The 19,886-nt window shown below is 49.4% G+C and overlaps 1 protein-coding gene across 1 annotated transcript in view; it reads left to right on the top strand.

The window, feature by feature from the left end:
* MAD1L1 (mitotic arrest deficient 1 like 1) overlaps window positions 1–8,506 on the top strand; it is a 307,430-nt gene extending 298,924 nt beyond the window's left edge. Inside the window, exon 18 of the mRNA XM_015876929.2 lies at window positions 7,479–8,506. Coding sequence (XP_015732415.1) covers window positions 7,479–7,637 — 159 coding nt within the window. The 3' untranslated portion in view covers window positions 7,638–8,506. The remainder of the gene's footprint in view (window positions 1–7,478) is intronic.
* The last annotated feature ends 11,380 nt before the right edge of the window (window positions 8,507–19,886 follow it).

The raw sequence follows: 19,886 nt of genomic DNA, 5'->3' as shown, positions 1-19,886 counted from the left end.
GGAGATCAGCACGTCTTCCCCCTACATAAAAGAAAGACACCAGTGTATAAAGATCCTGAGCCTTTTCATGAGGTGTTGGCTTTACAGGCTTAATGTCATCATTTGATTTTTTTCTAGGATGGCATTAGAGAAGTTCTGTAGGCCCTCATCTGCATTTCTTTGTGGTTGATGCTTATCAATACCCTGTATGTGGCTGCGAATGGTATGTGACAGTCATGAGGCTTTTAGGATCTCAAGCTCTGTCATACCCTGTGTCTATATTAGCGGACATCCCATGCAATTTTCCTTTCTCTGTGATGTGAACAGTCATCTGTGATTTACTCTCACCAGTCTCACATTCAGCCAAACCATTTCTAGCTATCGCTTCAGCGAATCTCTGCAGGGTGACCCTACCTGATAGCTGGTGTGGCAATGCCCATCAGAACCTGCAGGAGCAGACACTACTGGTGAATCATTTCTGCTCCCCCTTCCCTCTCTAACAGGTTCGATTCACAATGGCGGGAGGCTGAGTGCATCCTACAGATGAGGCAGGGAGTTTTGGTTTCAATGCTCGTCCTTTAAAACTCTCAAAGCACTTTTGGAAAATGCAGGGGTATTAATCCACACTGAGCTGCAGTTCTCCAAACCTGTGATTTAAATTGGATGTATTTGTCTCTGTCTGTCCTGAACTGTTGAGTAACATTAATGCACCCTGATAATAGCTGTCACATTTTACCCCTGGGGGTTGCTCCTCCGTGATAGGTGAAATCATAGCAGTTCAAAGGCCCATCTTTCAGGATGAAAAGCTCCATAGGAATATTCAGATATAAAATAGTAATAGTACGAATGAAAAAAAAAGCATTTCCCTGATTTCAGAGTCTTTGATCTTGTTTTTATGGCATCACATTTGACAGTTTAAAGGGCGTTAACCCATAGGAGAAACCACGTAGCGCCATCCGCCGGGATGAACAGCAGCCGTTCTTCCCTATTGAGAGCAGGGCAGGAGCTCAGCACACGGCTCGGCTTTTTTCAACATCATTTCACACCAGCTGCAGAGGAGACGTAGGGAGCTGTAGGGAGAAGCTCTCGCTCTGCAATACTTTGGAGTAGAGTTGGTGCAACAGCCCGGAGCCCATCGCTGCTGTCACCGATGCATGCAGTGCCTGGGTTGTGTGTCTGATTAAGATGGAAGTGTATGAGCTGACCTCCTATACTGAGAAGACACTGTAGGGTTGTGGTTCATCTCAGTGTTGAATAATAAGAAAGAGAAAGGAAATGTTTGCAATAAATCTCAGCACATGCAGGGCTGTTTCTTGCTTATCCCACCCCAGCTTTCAATTTTCTTCTTGGCATTGCCAGGTGCTTGCTTTCCTTTGCTCAGCAGCTAAAAGCAGCTTTTTCATTACATTTCCTGGAAGGCCCTTTACAGGCATCCATCCGTCCCTGCCTCATAAATTCACTTTATCCAGCGAGATGGTGGCACGGAGGTCAGAGGTCTTTGCAAGAAGCAGTTATTAAAAGGAAGTGCTCTTCCTCTTTTGGGTTTCAAAGAGAATGTTGGGGGGGAAAAACTTTACAGCGAATGAGGAACAGTCATTTGTAAAAGGTGGATGGCCAGGTTGAAGCAGAGCTGAGCATCCTGCCACAGCTGCACTGGGATGGTAACCTATAAGGCCAGCAGAAGCCTGCCCAGAAAAGGGAGAAGGAAACCAGTAACCAGTTTGCTAAAAAACCTCATAAATATTTCAGGGCGTAAGCACATCTTGTGGTACAGTTTGTTTTTTGTTGTTGATGTTGTTGTTGTTTTTTAATATTTCTCTAATTTTAAATGAACAGCCTCTAATTAAAGTGATTTAGTGGCTACCTGGGGACCTGGTATTTGAACGGTGCGTGATACTTAGGAAAGATTGATAGGCAAGGAGTAATTCAATTGGGGGATTTTGATAATGATATCATCACCCGAGAGAGCCAAGTTAGAGCAATTACACAGATCCCAAAGCCTCATGTTTGGATTGCTATAACTTCAGCAGGCACTTTCCACATGGGTGTGCACGCACATGCACACAAACACTTTCTCTTTGTTTTTCTGCCCATTGCACACTGCAGAGCAAACACTAACTCTGCATAGGCAACGATGCCTATTTATATCAGTCTGCATTAGAAAGTAGCACTTTCCACCTTGCTGCTGATTGCCTGAAAGCAAATGCTGGACATCCATCAGCAGCAGGAATTGATGCTGGTATCTGCTGGGTGCTGCAGTTTGTTGGCTGGGTGCTCTGTGGGCTTCCCAGCACCAAACCAAAGCGACCAAGTGGGCTTTGTCAGTGTGTCCATGTATCGCTTCTGCTGTGCTGTCCTTAACCTGGGGAGCTCAGCTGCTGCGTGTGGGCAAAGCGGCCTTTGACATTTAGAAAAATCTCAGTATCCAAAGCAAGAGCCAGAAACAAAAAGATTTTCTTGTTTAAAGGTCAGAGCAGGCGGCTTCTTAAAAGATGTTTTCAAGTGTGTTTGTTGGGCTGTGACAGGGTTTACACGCAGGTTAACGTGAGCCGCAGTGCCCCATGCACTTAATGGCAGAGGCTGCAGCACACGTGGCTGTGGCATCACTGAGATTTCCAGAGATGGTTGGTTGGTGCAGCAGGGCCTTGAGGTCTTGTGCTGATGGAGGGGCTCTTTTGGGTAAGAGTCCTCTGTAAAGAGGAGGTTCGGAGTGATTGTAGCTGTACAAGGACTCGATGTGGTGGGGAGGCTTCAAGGAAGGACAGGGAGCACCATGAGGCCAAGGGAAATGGCCTGAAACTGGGGCAGTGAGGGGAGGTTGTAGCCATGGCATAACCCTTTACGGGCACACAGAGAAGCTCTGTGTGGATGTGAAGCTGTGCTGCACCTTGGCACACACACAGGGCTGTTTCCCTTGTGTATTCAGAACGGTTGTGCGCAGGGACACAGCATAGAAAGTGATTTATGGAAGGAGCATAACAGATGAGATAGATCCTCCACAATACATGCGCTGGGTAAATGTCACCGGGCAATGATTCACTTGCTCATTTTGACCCCTAATACATCTCAAATGTGAAAAGGAACGTCTGCTATAGAGCATGGCCAAGCAGCATCTGCAAAGCAAAGGTTTGTGGCTGTGCCAAGGGGCAGAAAGTCCCTCTGGCTGCCCTACTAAAATCTTGGATTCAGTCCTGCCTGACTCTGAGAAGGTGTTGGAACTGGGCTGAGCTGTGCCTGGCACCAGCAAGTGCTGAGTCAGCAGTGGGAGCACAGGTGAGGGTAATTCAGCTGGGTTCCCAGAAAGGGGTGGAGCTTGACTGCATCTCTACCAGATCCCATTTAAGGGCTGACCACCATTAAGGTAGCATCTCTTTCTGGGGGTTGCTCTGCTCTGGACTTTTTGTGGTGAGCCTCAGCATCAGCAAGCATCTATCTTGACTGAAGGCCTCAGAGTTGGTGAGTCTTTTCCTTAGATGCCCTCTATCTATTTCCAACTATACGTAACTATACTTGTGTTATTCCAACTATGCAGGGGATGTTTCTGTGCAATAGCAGCGTGAGGATAAAGATCTGCTTTAGGGAAACCAGTGTGGTCAGAAGCAATGTGCACCTTAAGTCCATGCACATTAAGGGAGGCTCCTCCATCCATGCACTGCTACATGCCCTGCCAGCTGCAGGAGTGTCTGCTGCCTCTCAGCACCTTCTGCATTGCCTGGTCCCCTTCTGGAGAGAAGGATTTGTTTTTCTACCATGCTGGTGGTTATTTGAGAGACTTTTATATGTATATCTAAACCATACAGCCTTGAATAATCTACCAATTTCCAGGGTTAAAGGGGAGATGTATGCTGCTTCCTTCTGGAAGGCAGAGGCTGATCTTGATTCTCCTGGAAGAACACTTATACTAACAGCTTTTTTCTCCAAGCAGAGCCAGGAGCAGCTATTGCAAGTTGATGTCACCATGTGGTAAATAGACCTGTCTTCTTGTTCTACAACGTAATGAAATCTGCCCTGATCTGATTGCTCTATGAAGCAATCTGCGAAGAGAAATCTGAAGTCACCCTTCAGATCTATGGCAGGAGCTGCATCCCCTACTGGCAGAGCCAAGTGAGCAGCAGCACGGGGCAGATTGATTTCCACTGCTTTTCTAGAAGAGGTCCCAGTAGGCCTTAAATCAGGCTGAGCTGGCAATGGAGCTTAGCAAAAGCTGGAGTCTCCCTTTTGCAAGTATTTGAGATCTGAATAAAACATAACATAGACCAGAATCTCAGTAGTTTAGTGAGCCAGGCAGATTTTTTTTTTCCTCGTGTATTAGACAGAAACAATGCAGGTTTATATGCTGAGTACCTGTGAGACATTGCTCTCGCAGTGCTTCAGCATCCTGGGCTGTGTGCATCTCTAGGTCAGCACTGCCCTTTGCTGGAGTGCTCAGCTGAGTGGGGATGGTGTGCTGATGGTCCCCAAAGTGCTTGTGTCTACCTCTCCTCTGCATGGGGAAGGATAGTTTACTCTCCAGCTTGGCTCTCCCTTTGACCCCATGTATTCAGTGCACCTCTAAAAGCTTTTTCTTTCACACTTCCCATTAAAAGCAGCAGCACGCAGCTCTGGGTGAGATGTGTTGATAGTGTTGGGTTTGGAGCAGTCAGAGCTGGGCTTGTGTGTGGTGTGGTTTATCTCATCTGCTTCCCGTTTGTTCATGTTCCTCAGCAGAGCGTTTCCTACCTAGGTGGGCTTGGGAGGCCTTGGGCTGCACTTGGGCTTTGAATTTCAAGGATACCTCACAAGGGGGAAATAGTGACAGCACCACGTGGATGTGACAACTGTGGCTGGTGGTGGCAGCAGTTGTGGCCCCAGGTTTGCTGTGAGGATTGAGATGTAGGTATTTTTAATATTAATAATCATGGAAGTTGTGGGGGGGCAGAGTCCTGTCAGTGCACTGTAAAGAGAAGGACAGAAGGACCCTCCCAGCTCTGTACCACTGGAGGTTTTGGCGTTATTTTTCAGCATGAAACACCTGCAGCAGTCGCTGAGCACAGCATCTCCTCCAGTGTCCTATACACACTGTCTCCACACCACTGTGCATCCCTTCCCTTGCCCCAGATCCCCACTCACTCCCCTGCCTGCTGCTGGCCCAGGAAGGGTGCAAAGAAACCCTGTGAACTAATGGGAAAGTGCCTATAAGCACTTTATTTCTAAAGCACGTGCTGCATGGACACTCCTGCAGCAAGTCTGCCTACGTGTCCCAGTCCATTCTACATTATGAGCAAAGAGGAAAAAAAGCAATAAAAACAAATAATAAGAACGGTAGCAACAACAGCCGTTTTAAAACACTCACAGGGAAAAAAAGAAAAAGTAAAAACAAAACCAAGTTTCTAATTTTTTTTTTTGTTGTTAAATGCACTGTGAGATGGAATGAACTGAACTGCAAGTGCATCCATCCTCAAAGTCAGCGTGTAAACATCTCCCGGCAGAGAAGGAATTGCCTTTTTTCCAAGCGGCTGCCTTCTCGTCTTCTTCCTCTTACTGGAGAGATCATAAGGAACCTGGATAAGATGTCTGATTTTTTTTTTCAGTGCTTTTGGATTTTTTGGATGCTTTTTGTTGTCCTTTTTTCCCCCATGTTTGGGAGTGCTGCTGGGGGAAAGCAGTGCCAAGAGGGTTTCCCAGGAGGGAGCAGCCCCATTGAGTGCAGTGGGGAGGAACAGAAAGCACGTATTTGCTTGTGAAACTTTCTCTGCTCATTATTCTTCTGCCTCTGCTGGAGGAGGAGGAAACTTCGGTTATGAAGAATAGTGGAGAGAAATGTCCATTAATCTCATAAAAAGAAAAAGGAATTATTCAAATGGAGCCTTCGCTTGCGACACCAGCGAGCTCAAAGTAAAAGGGAAATTTAAAACATTTATGTTACTCTGCGACCATAAAACACAGGCAAATGGCCTGGCTCTGGATGCTGGATTTCTTAAGGAACTTGCTTTAATTAATTAAACTGGTAAACCAATTAATGGATTTGCTTGTAAATTCTTAGGAAATTAATTTTGTGCCCAAAGAGTGCTTTAAATCTGTGAGGGAGGCAGAGTGTGTATTTCCTGCAGAGATGGAATTCCCATTTTAGTGAAGCCCATTCATTCTTGACTTTGGAGGTGCAAGCAATGCATTCCTTGTGCCAGGACCTTCCTCCTGCTGCTTCTGTCTGTGCCCACGGGGCAGCTCCAGCCTCTCATCCTGCCTCTGGTTCTCCATGGGCTGCAGGTGCACGTTTCTTGCACGTCCTGGCCAGCTGAGCCTTGACTGTGATGCAGCGACCCGTGCAGCCTGCAGCTGGGGTACAGCAGTAGGATAAGGCACCCAGCACCTCTTGGAGCTTCTGAATAACAACCAAGCTGAAGTGGAGGAGGCTTGAACAAAAGCTAATTTACTTTTCTGTGCCAAAACCTCGTTTAGATTCCCTCCCTGGCTCAGGGTTGACAGGGGCATTGTTGGTACCTGGTGCTCTTTGCAATCAGAACTGACAAATACACGAAAAGTTCATAATCAAATGTGTCCAGGCTGCTGAAAACATGAGATCAGAAACAAGCAGTTCCCTGAGGCTCTGGGTGATTATCGCTTCCTTTCTCCCCTGGCAGGTAAAGCCATGTTTCCTTTCCACGTGGCTCTGGTTTTGGCATCCCATTTTTGGGTGCTGCTGCTCAGTGAGAGGGAGCAGAGCTGCAGAACAATTAGGAGCAGCAGCGTTTTGAAGAGGGAAATGGCAAGGGGGGGAAATTAGCATTTGCACTGTGATGGTTTTTGCTGTTTATTAATAAACAAGCAGCTTTCATGCCCCTGGAGGCAGGAGAGGCTTCGAGCGCTCCTTACTTCACTTGCTCTATTTTTTTCCTGCTTGCTTGTTTAGTATGTTGCAGGAGATTTGTAATGTCTTCCCACATGTTGAGTTTCCTCATTTTCATCTGAGCGTCTCTGGAATAATTCCTCTGGAGCTGTTGGCTGTGAGCTGCTGGGCTGTGATTTCATCACCCAGAAGCACTGGGGGGCTGCAGGATGGATGGCTGCCAGGGGAGTTGTGTCAGCTGGGAGTGGGTCTGCTTCCTCCTCCAGATGTGTAGGGCTTCAGGAGTGGCTGTTTGCATGGAGACAGAGCTCCTGGGTGTAGCTGCTGAGCCCTGGGTCCTGATTATGGTGACACTACTGTGGTCACCCCAGTCTGGCAGCACCCCATGCAGTTCCCATGGCCATCAGACCACTCTTCTCCCCGCTGTGCTGCTTGTTATCAGGGGAGGTGAGCACAGGGGGTCCTGTATGGGGACTTTGGAAGCACAGAACTCAATAACAGATCAATTAAAGCGTGTGCCGAGCACCTGCTCTGCAGCAGATAACATTTCCTTGATTACAGGCGGATCTGCATTGAAGGAGGCTTCGGAGCAGCAGTGCTGGCTCTCCCCTGTGTCGCAGGAGACAAATTAAACCCTTGCTGTATTAATGGGCCTTTTCTGCTTTCCCCTCAGGCTTCCAGCTCCTCTGGTGGAAAAATGCAACTTCTGGAAAACGAGTTCTCACGGACCATCCGGGAGCTCATCGAGCTGCACCTGCTGCACCAGGACAGCATCCCTGCCTTCCTCAGCGCCCTCACCCTGGAGCTGTTCAGCCGCCAGACCATCGCGTAGCACACAGCCCCACTGCCAGCCAGGCACAGAGCACCACAGGGCAGGTCACTGCCTTACCTGCATTGTTCACCAGGTAGTGAGAGTGGACTTTCCCCTCCAATCCTTCAGTTGTTGCATTGGGTCACAGGAAGCTCCTTATCCTCCCCTTCCTCCATGCTGATACCCAAATCCCACCATTTTCTCTGATAAGCATCGTTTCCTTCCCTGGTGAGGGCTGTATCCTGGGGCTTTCCTGTGTAAAGGTGGAGAATGGGTCTTGCATTCTCCACCTTTTGAATTATGAGAGGTGTACATCACTCCCCAGACCACCCCAGCGCTTCTCTGGGAATTGCTGCTTTAGGGAGCCACACCTTTTCCCAAAAGCTTCCCCAAATCCAGGCCCTGCAGAGGTAGCTGTGGGCTTTGAGGGTGGCAGGTTCCTTCTGGATACCTCCTGCTCTTGCGTATGGTTCATCACTCGGTGGGGTTGGAATTATTTCCATAATATTCTGTTGCCCAAGTTGGCTCCCGAGGTACCAACCCCAGAATTGCTGAGCACGCAAGTAAGAATAAATGGACTTTTGAAGATCCTGCAAGTGTGTTTGACACCTCAGTGCCTGTGGTGCACTCAAATGTCAGCCCCACGTTATTTGTTCCTCACTGGGGAGACTCTTGTCCTTTTGGTTATCTCAGGAATGTGGGACATGGCAGGGAACCCGTTGGGGTGCTCTTGTTGCTGCTGGTGGATCTCACTTTGCTGGGGATGTCTTTCTTCCTGCAAGCTTTTCTTTCCTGGGTGGAGGATGGGGTACTCCTGAATGCTGATATTTTGTGTTGCAATGGATGTACCTCTTCTATCCTAAGAATAAATTGTCACTTCCCAAACTGAATGTATGACTCCTTTATTGGGGAGGTACACTGTGCTTCCCCCGTGCTCTGCCATGTACGAAGTGTGGTAACAAATCATACCTCAGTGGTTCAACGCTGGCACTGCTTTGAGAAGGAAGGACAACATCACCTCAGTTTTGCCAGGCAAGCCTCATTTGTGCTGTAAACAAGATCAGTTTGTTACGAACTTCTGTGTATATTGATTCCCTCTTGATATCAGCAGGAACACACTTCCTGAGCTTGGAGAGAACGTAGCAGTAACCAGCCCAGCAAGTGAGCTTCGATGCTTACGGTGAGTGCAGGATTGAGCATCCTTACTGGAGTCACTCTGGGACCTGTCCACGTGTCTCCATGCAGAGCTACCAGAGATGCAGGTGGGACAGCTATACGCTATGGGGAGGCTGCAGACCCCCCCAATCCTCTCTGTGGGATTTGCATGGAAGTGCTGCCATCAGAATGAAAGGTAACAGCAAAAGTTTGGCGTTTTCTCTTCCGCTTGAAGAAGTCCTGGTGGAAGATGAATTGCCTGGCGTGCTGTGCCAGGGGTGCGCTGCCTAATTCACATGCACAGCGTGGCTCTGAGAGTCGCCTTCCTCAGTCATGGGGAAAATGAATCATGACGTCAGCCGCACTCGGCTCCTCCGCCAACACAATAGCAAATTCTGGCTGCCTCGGAAAATTTTTCTCCTGGCTCCTCGCAGGAGAAATGAAGTAATTAATAAGTTTACAATAAACCCTCTATCTTAGCAAAACATGGGTGAGGTGAGAAGTGATGCTGGAGAGTGACAAGGGAAAAGATGTTCTACTCGTTGGAAAGTTGCCTCCCAAGAGTGAAAGGATGATAGGCTGGGAAAAAGCAGTAGTCTTCTGAGATGCCTTTGGTGGGGAGGAGACACAGATGGATTGCCTCTCTCCACCTATTCCCCAGCAAGACTGATTTGTTCTGCTAAGTTTAATAAGCCTGCATGTCTAAGAGAGAATTGTTGCAAAGATGGGTGCTTGGCCAGATGTGCCTGCGTGGTGCCAAAGCTGGCAGTGCTTCTGGAAGCTGCTGGGACCACAGTCCTGCTCCAGCCAGCAGCATCCCTGCTCTGCTGCTGTGTAATGCTGTTGGATGGAGGGCAGCCTTGGGCACTGGATGAAGCCAAGGCTCTAGGGAAGCTTTGCTGCTCCAAGGCTTGCTCAGAGAGCCTGAGAGTGCTCTCATGGAGGCATGACCATCGCAAAGCCACCTGTGGTGCTTATAGGATGTGGGTTTGTGGTTAGGTTTGGAGCAGAGAAGCTGAGACTCCACCTTCCAGCTCAGGCACTGATGGTGGCCGAACTCTGTGCCATCATCATCACACCTCTCCTCTCACCCATGAGTGAGCCATTAGGAATAGTTATAGTGCCAGATTTTACTGTGCTCTCCCCTTCCACCCAGAGCTACCCCAGTCTCGCCCATTGCAAGGCTCTGCCATCCCACTCATCCTATTGTGTCCCCCCATATGTAGGGACAAGGAACAACCGAGGCACCGTCTGCTGCTGGTTTGCAGTTTGCAAACACTCCAGGTGCTGGGTGCATGAGACCCATCTGTCTTCAGCTTGTCACTTGCAAGGCTCCAGCCCTCTGCAGAAAATCATTTTAGAAAATCTTGGGAGATTGGTAATAAATTTGCAGTCGGTTGGAGGGGAGAGGAGAGAGCGTTAACAAGTGTGTGTGTGCTTGCTGGGACCCCGTGCACGCTCACTGGGTTTATGTGCTATAAGCTGTAAAATATGATTTATTAATGCACGGCTGGGGGACTGTGTGTGTTGGAGCACTGTCTTGTTTGCAGTGTTGCCTGAAGCTTCCCTTCACTCAAACTGCTTGTGCATCCCCACTCCTCGACTGATCAGCCTTCTCATCTGTGTGCATTTATAAGTATTGAGCAGGGGTAAAGAGCTGTCAGGCACTGCCACACAGATCTTGAGCACAACAGAGCTCTTGGCTAAGGCACATATTGCCAAGCTCGTGCCCCTCCTAGGGTTGGTTGCATCAATGAACCTGGACCTTTATATTCCTGTGTCGTCTCCTGGCTCTTTGTTGTGTGTATCAGCCTGAGTTGTCTTGGGAGAGGTGCCTCAGAATTGGCTTGGAAAGCCCTTTTGGGATGGTCCATGGGAAGCCTGAGATGTAGCTCAGCTATTTGTAGATGTTAGTTATGGTGGAGCACAGCTCATCCCTAACTTGGCATGGAGCCTGAGGAGCCATTTCCATTGCGTTGCAGCATCAATGGTGGCCAACCTGGCCACTGCCTGGGCAGTCCTTGGCTCTCTGTTTGCCTAAATGGAGGGGGGTGAGGGCTGCACCAGGTCAAGAGGATGCAGCGGGGTTTGGGGCATGGAGCACAATGGGGAAGGGCCATGCTGCTGCTCCTGGCTCTTGGATGTGCTGCCTGCCCTCAGCCAAGCAGCCTGACTATGCTTCCCTGTCACAGACTCCCAGCATCTGCCTTCCTGAAGGCTCAGTGTTGTTGGACCCAAATGCAGCCCAGGGGTTTGTCTTGCTGGGTGCAGCACCCCACGATGCCCACTTTGTTGCTGCAGCTCCATCACTCCATGCACCCAACACACCAAAGAAACACAGAGTAACAGCACTTGATGAGGGACAGCTGGAAATGGTGTGAGTGGGGCCGATGGGTGAAGGCATCAAAATGAACCCTGGGATGTGACCAAGGTAAAGCCAGACTCCAGCACCAGTGATGCTCAGTGTGGGGGTTGGTTCTGTTCCAGCTTCTGGCAGCATAAAGGCAGTGGGAAGAGCGGTGGTGTGTGATGGCATGTGGTGATATCTAATGGCCACAATGTTTGTGATGAGGCAGAGCCAGGAAGGGCAGCACTGTCTGTGCACACCGCTGGGAATCGCATCCATGCTGCTCCGCTGTAATGGCAGCGTTGGGTATAATAGCAGCAGTGCTAAAAGTTGCATGATATATAAAAGCTACAAAACGCACCCGCTCTGATGAGGGAAGGATTATTAGGTAAATAAATAAATAAATAATCAGCGAGGCTTTCTCACGAAGTCCGCTTTAAATATTAAAATCCCAACCTTCCCAACAGGAAAGCATTTCAGGCTGAAGAGCAACTGAACGGCATCTGATGATATTGCATTGACACAAGTGTCTAAAAAAATAGGGTGGGAATGTATGATCTGTTCCGAAACAGGAACCCTGGCTAATAGGAAATATGCTGATGCTACTTTTAATTTCATGACTCAGGTTTGCTGCAAAATTGATGGGAATCTGTGTTGGAGTTTGGTTACGCTCTGACGTTTCTCTGCTGCTTTGGGTTTGTCGGTTTGTTGTTTCACTTGGAGGGGATTATGATGATGAATTGTTTTGCTACTCGGGGGGGTTCTTAGATGTTATCTGACAAGACAGCGGAGCAGTCTTGCTTTAGAAAATCTGGCATCCAAATAAATAATGATGGGCTGCAGAAACTTTTACGTGCACCTAAAGATCAGCGTGCTGTACAGGCTGGGAGCAGGGGCAGAGAACAGCCCGGTCTGAGATCCCCACCCAGGCCAGCACCTCAGCACAGCTCTGCTTCCTTCAGGCTCCCTCAGTTCTCTCTCCTTGCAATGGGATCGAGCATCTCACGGCCCAGACTTCCCTGTGCTGTTTCCTGGCCCAGCACATATGAGTTATTAGTGTTGCTAATTTTACCTGATGCTTCTTCCTTCTCTTTGTGACAGGTTGTGTTGTTTTGAACTCTCCGGCTGACTGATTGAGCTCTCTTTATTATTCCCTGTTTTACTTTGAATTCTGTTTGTTGGCTGTTGCTTGTTGTGTTTTGGGTTGTTTTTCTTTAATCCTCCCACTGCTTCTTTTTCCTCCCCGGTCCCTCTGATGCCTCTCCAAGCTGGAACAAAGCCAGAGACCATCAGGAGGTCATTGAAACACAGACGGTTGTTGGATTTAAATAAGGACTACATAATTTTATGACCATTAACAAGACTCGCTGCTCTGCAAGCTAGAATAATAAGGGCAATCATATCTCATGGTTCGAGGAGCGAGCTGATTGCCTGTAGGAACTGAAAGGTAATTCTCCATCCCTGACTCCCCCCCAAAATATCACGCAATAGGCCAGATGCACTGGACGGGTCAAAGGGAAACAGGGCACAGGGCTTTGGTGGAAGACACGAGCATTCCTGCATCACCACATCGCACTCCCTTTATCTGCTGATCACAGACTTCCAGCATCAACATGGTGGGAAGTGTTTTCGAAGCAGGTGAAAGGCTCTGACAGTTGGCAGAGGAATCATTCCTGTCCCCTCGAGTGTACACTGGATAACATTCATTCCATACAGTCGCAGGCCTTTCATTTTGGTGGTGGTGGATGGTTTGTGCTGTCCTTGTTGTCCCTACAAAGAAGCTGTATCCCTAAAGGGGGGATGGTTTGGGTATTAGGTGGAATATGAGGAAAAAATTATTCCCAGATAGGGCTACGATGTATGGGAATGGGCAGTTCATGGAAGTGGTGGAGTCACTGTCCCTAAAGGTGCTCAAGGAACGTGGAGATGGGGCTCTGGGGGATGTGGTTGGCGGGCATGGTGGGGACAGGTTGGACTCGGTGATCTTTTATTGCCAACCATAATGATTCTGTGATTCTAAAGGGAAATCAGAGCACAAACCTCACTTAGGTCCTGAGGTCTGGAGGTGCCTTGCGCTCTCCATTGGCCATGGGGCGCAGAAGGGAGCCCAGCCAGCTGCACAGGGGTGGCAAATCCTTCCCTCACCCTCTGCAGCTCAGCACACACATCCCTTCCCTCAGCTCGTTCTGGGACTCACGCTGCAGCCCTTGGGGCTGTACGTGATCGCTCCGCTCCCATCCCTCTGTTGGAGGCAGTGCCCTTGATTGGCGTGCTCTGAAGTGACAGCTTCGCTTGCTGAGTCCCAGCAGGGAAGGAGCAGCCTTAGAGAGGAGGCGATGGCGAGGAATGAACCAAACCCATGGGGAACAGCACTGGCAGTGAGGAGGAGGAGCCGTCCAGATAATGCCACCTTGGAGCAGATCCATCCTGCCAGTGTCTTTGGATGCATCAGGTAACCAACACCTCACTAAGCCAGACCCTCCTGCCCAGCCATGCAGTATCCCAAGCCCTGGCCTGGTGCAGGCACTGCATCACCTGGAAGTTTCCATCTAGGTGATGAGATCCCTCACCTGGTGTGGACATAGCACAAAGCAACGTGCCACAATGTGCTGCTGGCCCTCAGGTAACAAATCACTGGTTAACTTTGCTACCTCGTTACCAAACTGAACACAGAACAGAACCTAGGCAACGCTAATGACTCAGTTTAAGGGATCACTGGAGTGGTAAGGCAGAATTAATCATCTATCACAGCACTTCTTATTTAATTATGCACAGGCTGAGCCCCAGTGAGTGGCCATGAAGGTGGCTATGGGTGAGCGCGTGGCATCAGTGTGCCCTGTCACCAGAACAGCATCTGTAGTACAACTGAAGCATGATGCCTCCATTTAACCACGCAGCCTGGGACTGGGAGGTGTCCAAAGGAGGATTACCAGCCCAGCAGCCCCAATGCAGCCCATTCCCATCCCTGCTCATCTCTGCCTTCAGTTACCTTTGGCCTATGCACAGTCCCCAGATCCTGCAACGAGTGTTACATGTAATGAATGATCTTGTCCTCCTTGTTTGTCTCCTCTTTAGTGTAACACTGTAATTAGCTTAATTACCAACAGATTCTTTTTTTCTTTCTTTTTTTTTTTTTTTTTTGGTAACTTGAAATGGAAATTAAATTTTGCACCAGGTTTTACAGGCTGTTAACGGGAGTCGAATAATCAAGCCTGACTCCAAGTCCTTGAAAATGAGTATTAAAAAAGGTCTGAATTTGCATATTCATGTTTTTAATAGGGTTCAGAAGGTATATTTGCAACTGATGAAAAGGATTAATTAAGCCTAATTTGCATAGGAAGAGCAGCTTAACCCCTTGCATCCAAGCAAGGCAGAGAGTGATAGGTGGAACAGCAGGGCTGGGTGCTGGAGGTGTGGGCACATCCTGATGAGCATCACTTCTATGTGTGAGCAGGACAGGACCAGGGGAGCCCAGGGTCTCAGCATCCCCCCCCCAGCACCAACAGCCACCTGCTGGCTTCAGCCTCTGTCCCTCCAGCTGTGTGAGCTGGGTCTCCCATAGCAATGCCAGTGTTATCAGCCACATCAGGGCTTGAGCTAAATCACATTGCTTCTGATACGGGCTGCACTGTGCGCTGTAGTTGGATCACCAAAGAGTGGGAACGTGACACTTCCCAGGGCCCTCTGTGGCTCAGAATGGAGCACAGCTTTGAGTCAGAGACGGAACGTTGCTAAAAAGTGGGGGGAAAAAAATGAATCAGGCATTCATTTTGCTTCAGCAGGTGGTGTGCTGTGTTCCCCTTGTAGTGCTTTGGTGGTGTGTGTTGCTAATTATTTTTCGGGTGGAATTTGCTGTGCACAGCACGCGGGGTTCATTAGACAGAGATGGCTTTGAAGTGGCATTTGGAATTAATGCTGGCATATGTAAATGTTTCTTGTGCCATGGAAGAGCTGGCTATAAATGATGCATGAGGTCCAGTGAGAGAGATACTTGCTTTGTTTATACACACGCATTGGGCTGCGTAATGCCAGAAACAGGCAGAAGAAAATCAGCAGTGTCTCGCATGGTCCGTATATCTGCTGCCTGGCTGTGCATGAGCGCTTGGCAGAACATAGCATGGCATTGCTAGCATGCAGCATCCCAAGTTTCCTCTGGTTGAGAAGCTGTGTTGGAGCCCTGACATGGCTGTTGCTGCCTCTGCATGTGGCACTGTCCCCATGCCGCCCAGCCCAGGGGGACACATCCTGCCCCATAGTGGGGATCCAACAAAACCCACCTCAGGGGAATAGTGCCAGGCAGGGGTGCATGCAAACAGCTCAGGAGTCACCCTGAAAATCACTGTGATGCAGTGATGGAGGTCTGAGGTTAGACAGAAATGAACTGGTGTTGGGCAGAGCAATTGGGTTGGATGTGTGTTGGACATCTCCATCCATTGCCTCTTCCCCATGGTACCCAGCAGATGTAACCAGAAGTGCCTCATCACACCCAGGCAGGAGGTACTGAGCTCTGCGACTGCTGGGGGGCTGCACCCATGGGTGGTGCTTCCAGGGCAGAACACCAGGTGAGCTCCCTGCAATGGGCCAACAGGGAGAGGAAGGAGCTGGCTGAGACTCTGTGAGCAAGTGCTGAGGTTCTGTTGTATTTTCCTGCTTCCAACTGTTTGTTTACCAGCACATTGGAGAGTGGTGATCTCTTCTCCTCGTGCCTTGTTGAGAAGCTCAGCTGTGAAACAACTAAATGAACCATCCCTTTTTATTAGCCTTTGGACTTAGCAGAGGAGCAATCAGTTAATGGCTGACCAGTTTCTGAAGACACAAGATGCTAAGCACATTACAAGTGCTAAGTATTACTGTTTCCCTGCAACGTTTTATTTTTCCCTCTGAATATTCAGTTTAAATAACCTTTCCAATTACATTATCCAATTTCATGCGCTCTGCTCAGATTAGAAGTGGTGCTGCTTACAACTGCCTTACCTCCATGCTTTCCAGGTCTCTGCAAACCTCCTCCAGACCTTTGCCTCCTGGCCCTGGGCTGAAACACCCTCAGCTCTGGGTCCAGCATCCACCCCAGCTTTGCTTTGGCATCTTAAATTCAAATGCATCCACATTGCTTCCCCATAGGCATGTCGACTTCTGGTTCCTCTCTCTTCCATGTTTATTTTTCTTTCTTAATGGAGAAACATCTCACAACCTTTCCCTTCCAGCTAAATTGGATCCTGGATAACTGTCTCCTCCCACTCTCTGCATCTCCCTTGGGTGCCTGCTGCAGTTTTGATTTCTTCTTCAGGAAAGAGGAAAAGATGAGCCCCAGGTGAGACTTGGTGCCCTGGTGCCATCCTCACCTGGAGACCTGCAGCCACGTACAGCAGTGGCTGTGTGGGAGATAGGGCTGGCTCAGATAGCTCTGAGCTCTGCTCACTGTGGACATAGGCTGGGAGCAGCTGTGCCCCTGATCTCCTCAGCCCCTACTGCCCATCTCCATCGCACTCCGAGCCACGCAGTGATCCTTCAGCTGTCCTTCAGGAGCAGTGCTCACCCCATGAGGCTGTGGAGCAGCACAGGGGCTGTGAGCTGACAGCACTTGAAGGATGTCTCACACGTTGGGGCTGCAATGAGATTTCCCAGACAGAGATGTGTGCGTGCGAACCTCGCCGTGGGTGTAGTATTGTTACAGGCAGGATGATCTAAGGGTATAATTGAGGTAGGGTTTGTATGGAGAGGTAATACCTCTTATTGCAACACTAGACAGCTGGAAAAAAAATCATTACATGAGCTCTGGAGCACAAGCATTTAAGGTGTCCCAGCGCATCCCTGAAGATGAGGGTGAACCCAATGGAGGATGCTGCCCCAGCATCGGGCTGGGAGCCATGAGGTGAGTGGGGTGGGAGGAAGCATGGTGTTGTGTCACAGCTGAGCGCTTCTTTTCACAGCTGGAAACACTGAAGAACGTGACAGGGCCAGAAGAGAGCCCTCTGAGATGAGCAACACAGCACAGGGACAGCACTTGTGCAGCTTAATGGAAAAGATGGACCAGGAGATAAGAACTCATTAGAAAAAAGCACTGCCCGGTGAGGAGGGGAGAGGATGGAAACCACGAGAAAGCTGCTAAAGGAGAAAAATGGAAATCTTAGTCTTGGGGAAAGCAAGGCTGGAGTACATTAATGAGCTCCTTAATAGCAAGGCAAGTAAGGGTGAGCAGCAAATGGCTATTTGCAGAATAGCCAAGATTTGTGTGAAAAAAGAAGCGGTGGTGGTGGGCAAGAAGTGATGAGCACCTGGAGGAGCAGCAGTGCACCCATGTCACTCACATTCCCACTGAGTTATTAAATAGCCACACACATGCAAAGCCAAAGACTTGGCAGGCTCTTCAGATCGCTCTGCAGGGACAGAGGAGTTGCAGAGGGTGGGAAATGGGCTCTTTGCTGCCTCATTTGTGCCAAAATGAAGGGTAGAAAACAGGAGTGAAAACTGGCATCCGTCTTGGTGGTGAAAATCCCCATTCCTAATACTTCTCTCTCGTCTTCTTGCACAGAGTCCAGAAAACTGGACACTGGATCAGACGGTTCCTCTTCATTAAGTGCTGAAGTGGGGTGATGAGTGGGAATGAGTGTGGCTGCTGTTCCTGGACATCAGAAAGGTTTTTGCAGTGAATGAATGCAATTCCTGATAAAATCACTGGCGTGATGGAGCTCTACATTTGCATTGTCCAAGGGTGGGTGAGCCGGGCTCAGTGCTGAGCTTAGGGTCTCCTGCTTTCTGATGAACCCATGGAGGACACCGTGTGGCCACTGCAGAGCTCTCAAGGTAACATTTGGGTAACTCCTTCCGATGTTCTGGTGATGGTAGTGGTCTGGCCAAGAGCACATTGTTATAAAGCTGATGTGAAAAAGAGGGACATGAGTAAATCCAAGTGAAGCCCAAGTGCTTCAAGCTGAGGTGAAGGCAGCTTCACTCACTGCCTTCGGGGTCTCGGGCTTTGGCTGGCAGCAGTGGTTTGGTGCAGAAGGAAAGGTAAGATGCTGTGCAGATCTCCCATAAGGAACAGTTTCATCTCTAGTCAGGACTCATTCACACTCTCTATGTGTTTAAGGTAATTTTGGGGTTTTTCCCAGATAACCCATGAAGCTCTTCCTGCTCTGACCCCATACCCCCATGTGCACAGTGCCCTGCTCACCTGAAGCCAGCAGCGAGCTCGGGTGCAGGGCTGGGGATGGGCAGTGAAGGAGGCAGCCACCAACCCCACATCCCTTCCCATGGGCACTGTGCATCATAAAGGCTTTGGAATGCATGGACAAAACCAGTGTGGGCTGGGTCAGGTGAGTGCCTGCAGGGCTCAGATGGTGCATGTCTGTATGGAGGTATGTTTCAGTCCTAATTCATAGGCTCTTAAAAACTGCCCAGGCTGTGGATACAGCACTGAGTTGACTCCAGACAGGAGTGAGAGTTGAGCTGTGTGTGCTGTGGCTCTGAGTCACCTCCCAACAAGAAAGTGGCTTGGGAAAGGTTAATCGGGTCACATTTTGCTCTTACCTTAATTATACCCTTGAGAAACAGTGTTTTAAACAACAGCCATTTTGTGGGCACGGAAAAGGCTTCAGCAGAATACATTTGTTTATGGCCCTGGGGCTGTCAGATTCATCATACAGGGAGCAGCAGAGCCCTCAAGGAGAGGGGCTTCCATGTGGTGACTGGTAGGTATAGGGTGGGCTGGGAGGAGGCAATAGGATGGGGACAACTCAAGTGTGACAGTGAGGAGCAGAGAGCAGGGCCGTGTGGGCACCAGGCAAGCTTTGGGGAAGCAAAAACCCTGGGAAGCAACAGCTTGCTATCACAAAAGCCCTCTCCAAGCAGCTCTGCCCTCTCCCTCCCTTCCTAACCCTTCCCTTTGCTCTCTGTGGTGGCAGAGCCCAGGCACACAGAGGTGCAGATGAGGACCTCTGTGCCCTTGTTGCTCTCACCAGCAGTGTGATCATTTTCTGTGCTGGCTGCCAGCTCACCAAAGGACAAACAAAGGTTTTCCCTTGGCCTCCTTTCCTTTGCACTGTGACATTGTGCCTCCTCCCTTCTGCTTGGTGAGGAGCCCTCCAGCTTCTTTGGATGGCACTGGGGCAGTGCCTTGGCCAAGCAGGGCATCATCTGTAGAAGCAGCTGGGGAGCTTCATCGCTTGAACAGAAGGCAAAACAAGAGAAGCACCCAACAGCTGGCAGGTGGTGACATTTTCCCTGTGCTTTCAGAGCAGTCTGTAAAGTACATGCCTCTGGGGAATGAGGAGTGCCATAAACAGAGCTTCCCAGTCCCCATCCTGAAGAACCCAAGTCGGTTCCTGCACGGGTTAGTAGCTTTGGGGGTAGTGGGATTCCTTCCTTTTTCTTGCCTGGCTTATTTCAGCTCATCCCTTGGCCTCTCACTCTGAGGGATGCAGAATGGGGATGCCAGGACTGTACCCTGTCATGGAGGCATGAGGCTGGAGTGTGCTCTGCAGCACAGACACTGCATCATCACCTGGGGGCCATCCAGAGCCCCCCGAGCTCCACGGCATGCCCCACTGCACAGGGCTCTCTGTATCTGGGAGTACCTCCCCTCAGAGCCAGAAGGACACGGATATTTTCTAATCCTCTTTTTCTCTAGCTGCAGTTTGCATCTGGGAAGTGTTTAATTTTGAAAGGCCAGCGCTGCCGTATCATATATCCCGCATTGGTCTCTGTTGGTTTGTGACCAGAGAAATCCTGGTGTGAAAACAGAATTGGGCTTTGATTTCATCTGCCCC

This window comes from Coturnix japonica, chromosome 14 (assembly GCF_001577835.2).
Source record: "Coturnix japonica isolate 7356 chromosome 14, Coturnix japonica 2.1, whole genome shotgun sequence".
Classification (NCBI taxonomy): Eukaryota; Metazoa; Chordata; class Aves; order Galliformes; family Phasianidae; genus Coturnix; species Coturnix japonica.
Note: the sequence above shows the minus strand (reverse complement) of the source record. Positions and strands in the feature narration are given on the sequence as shown.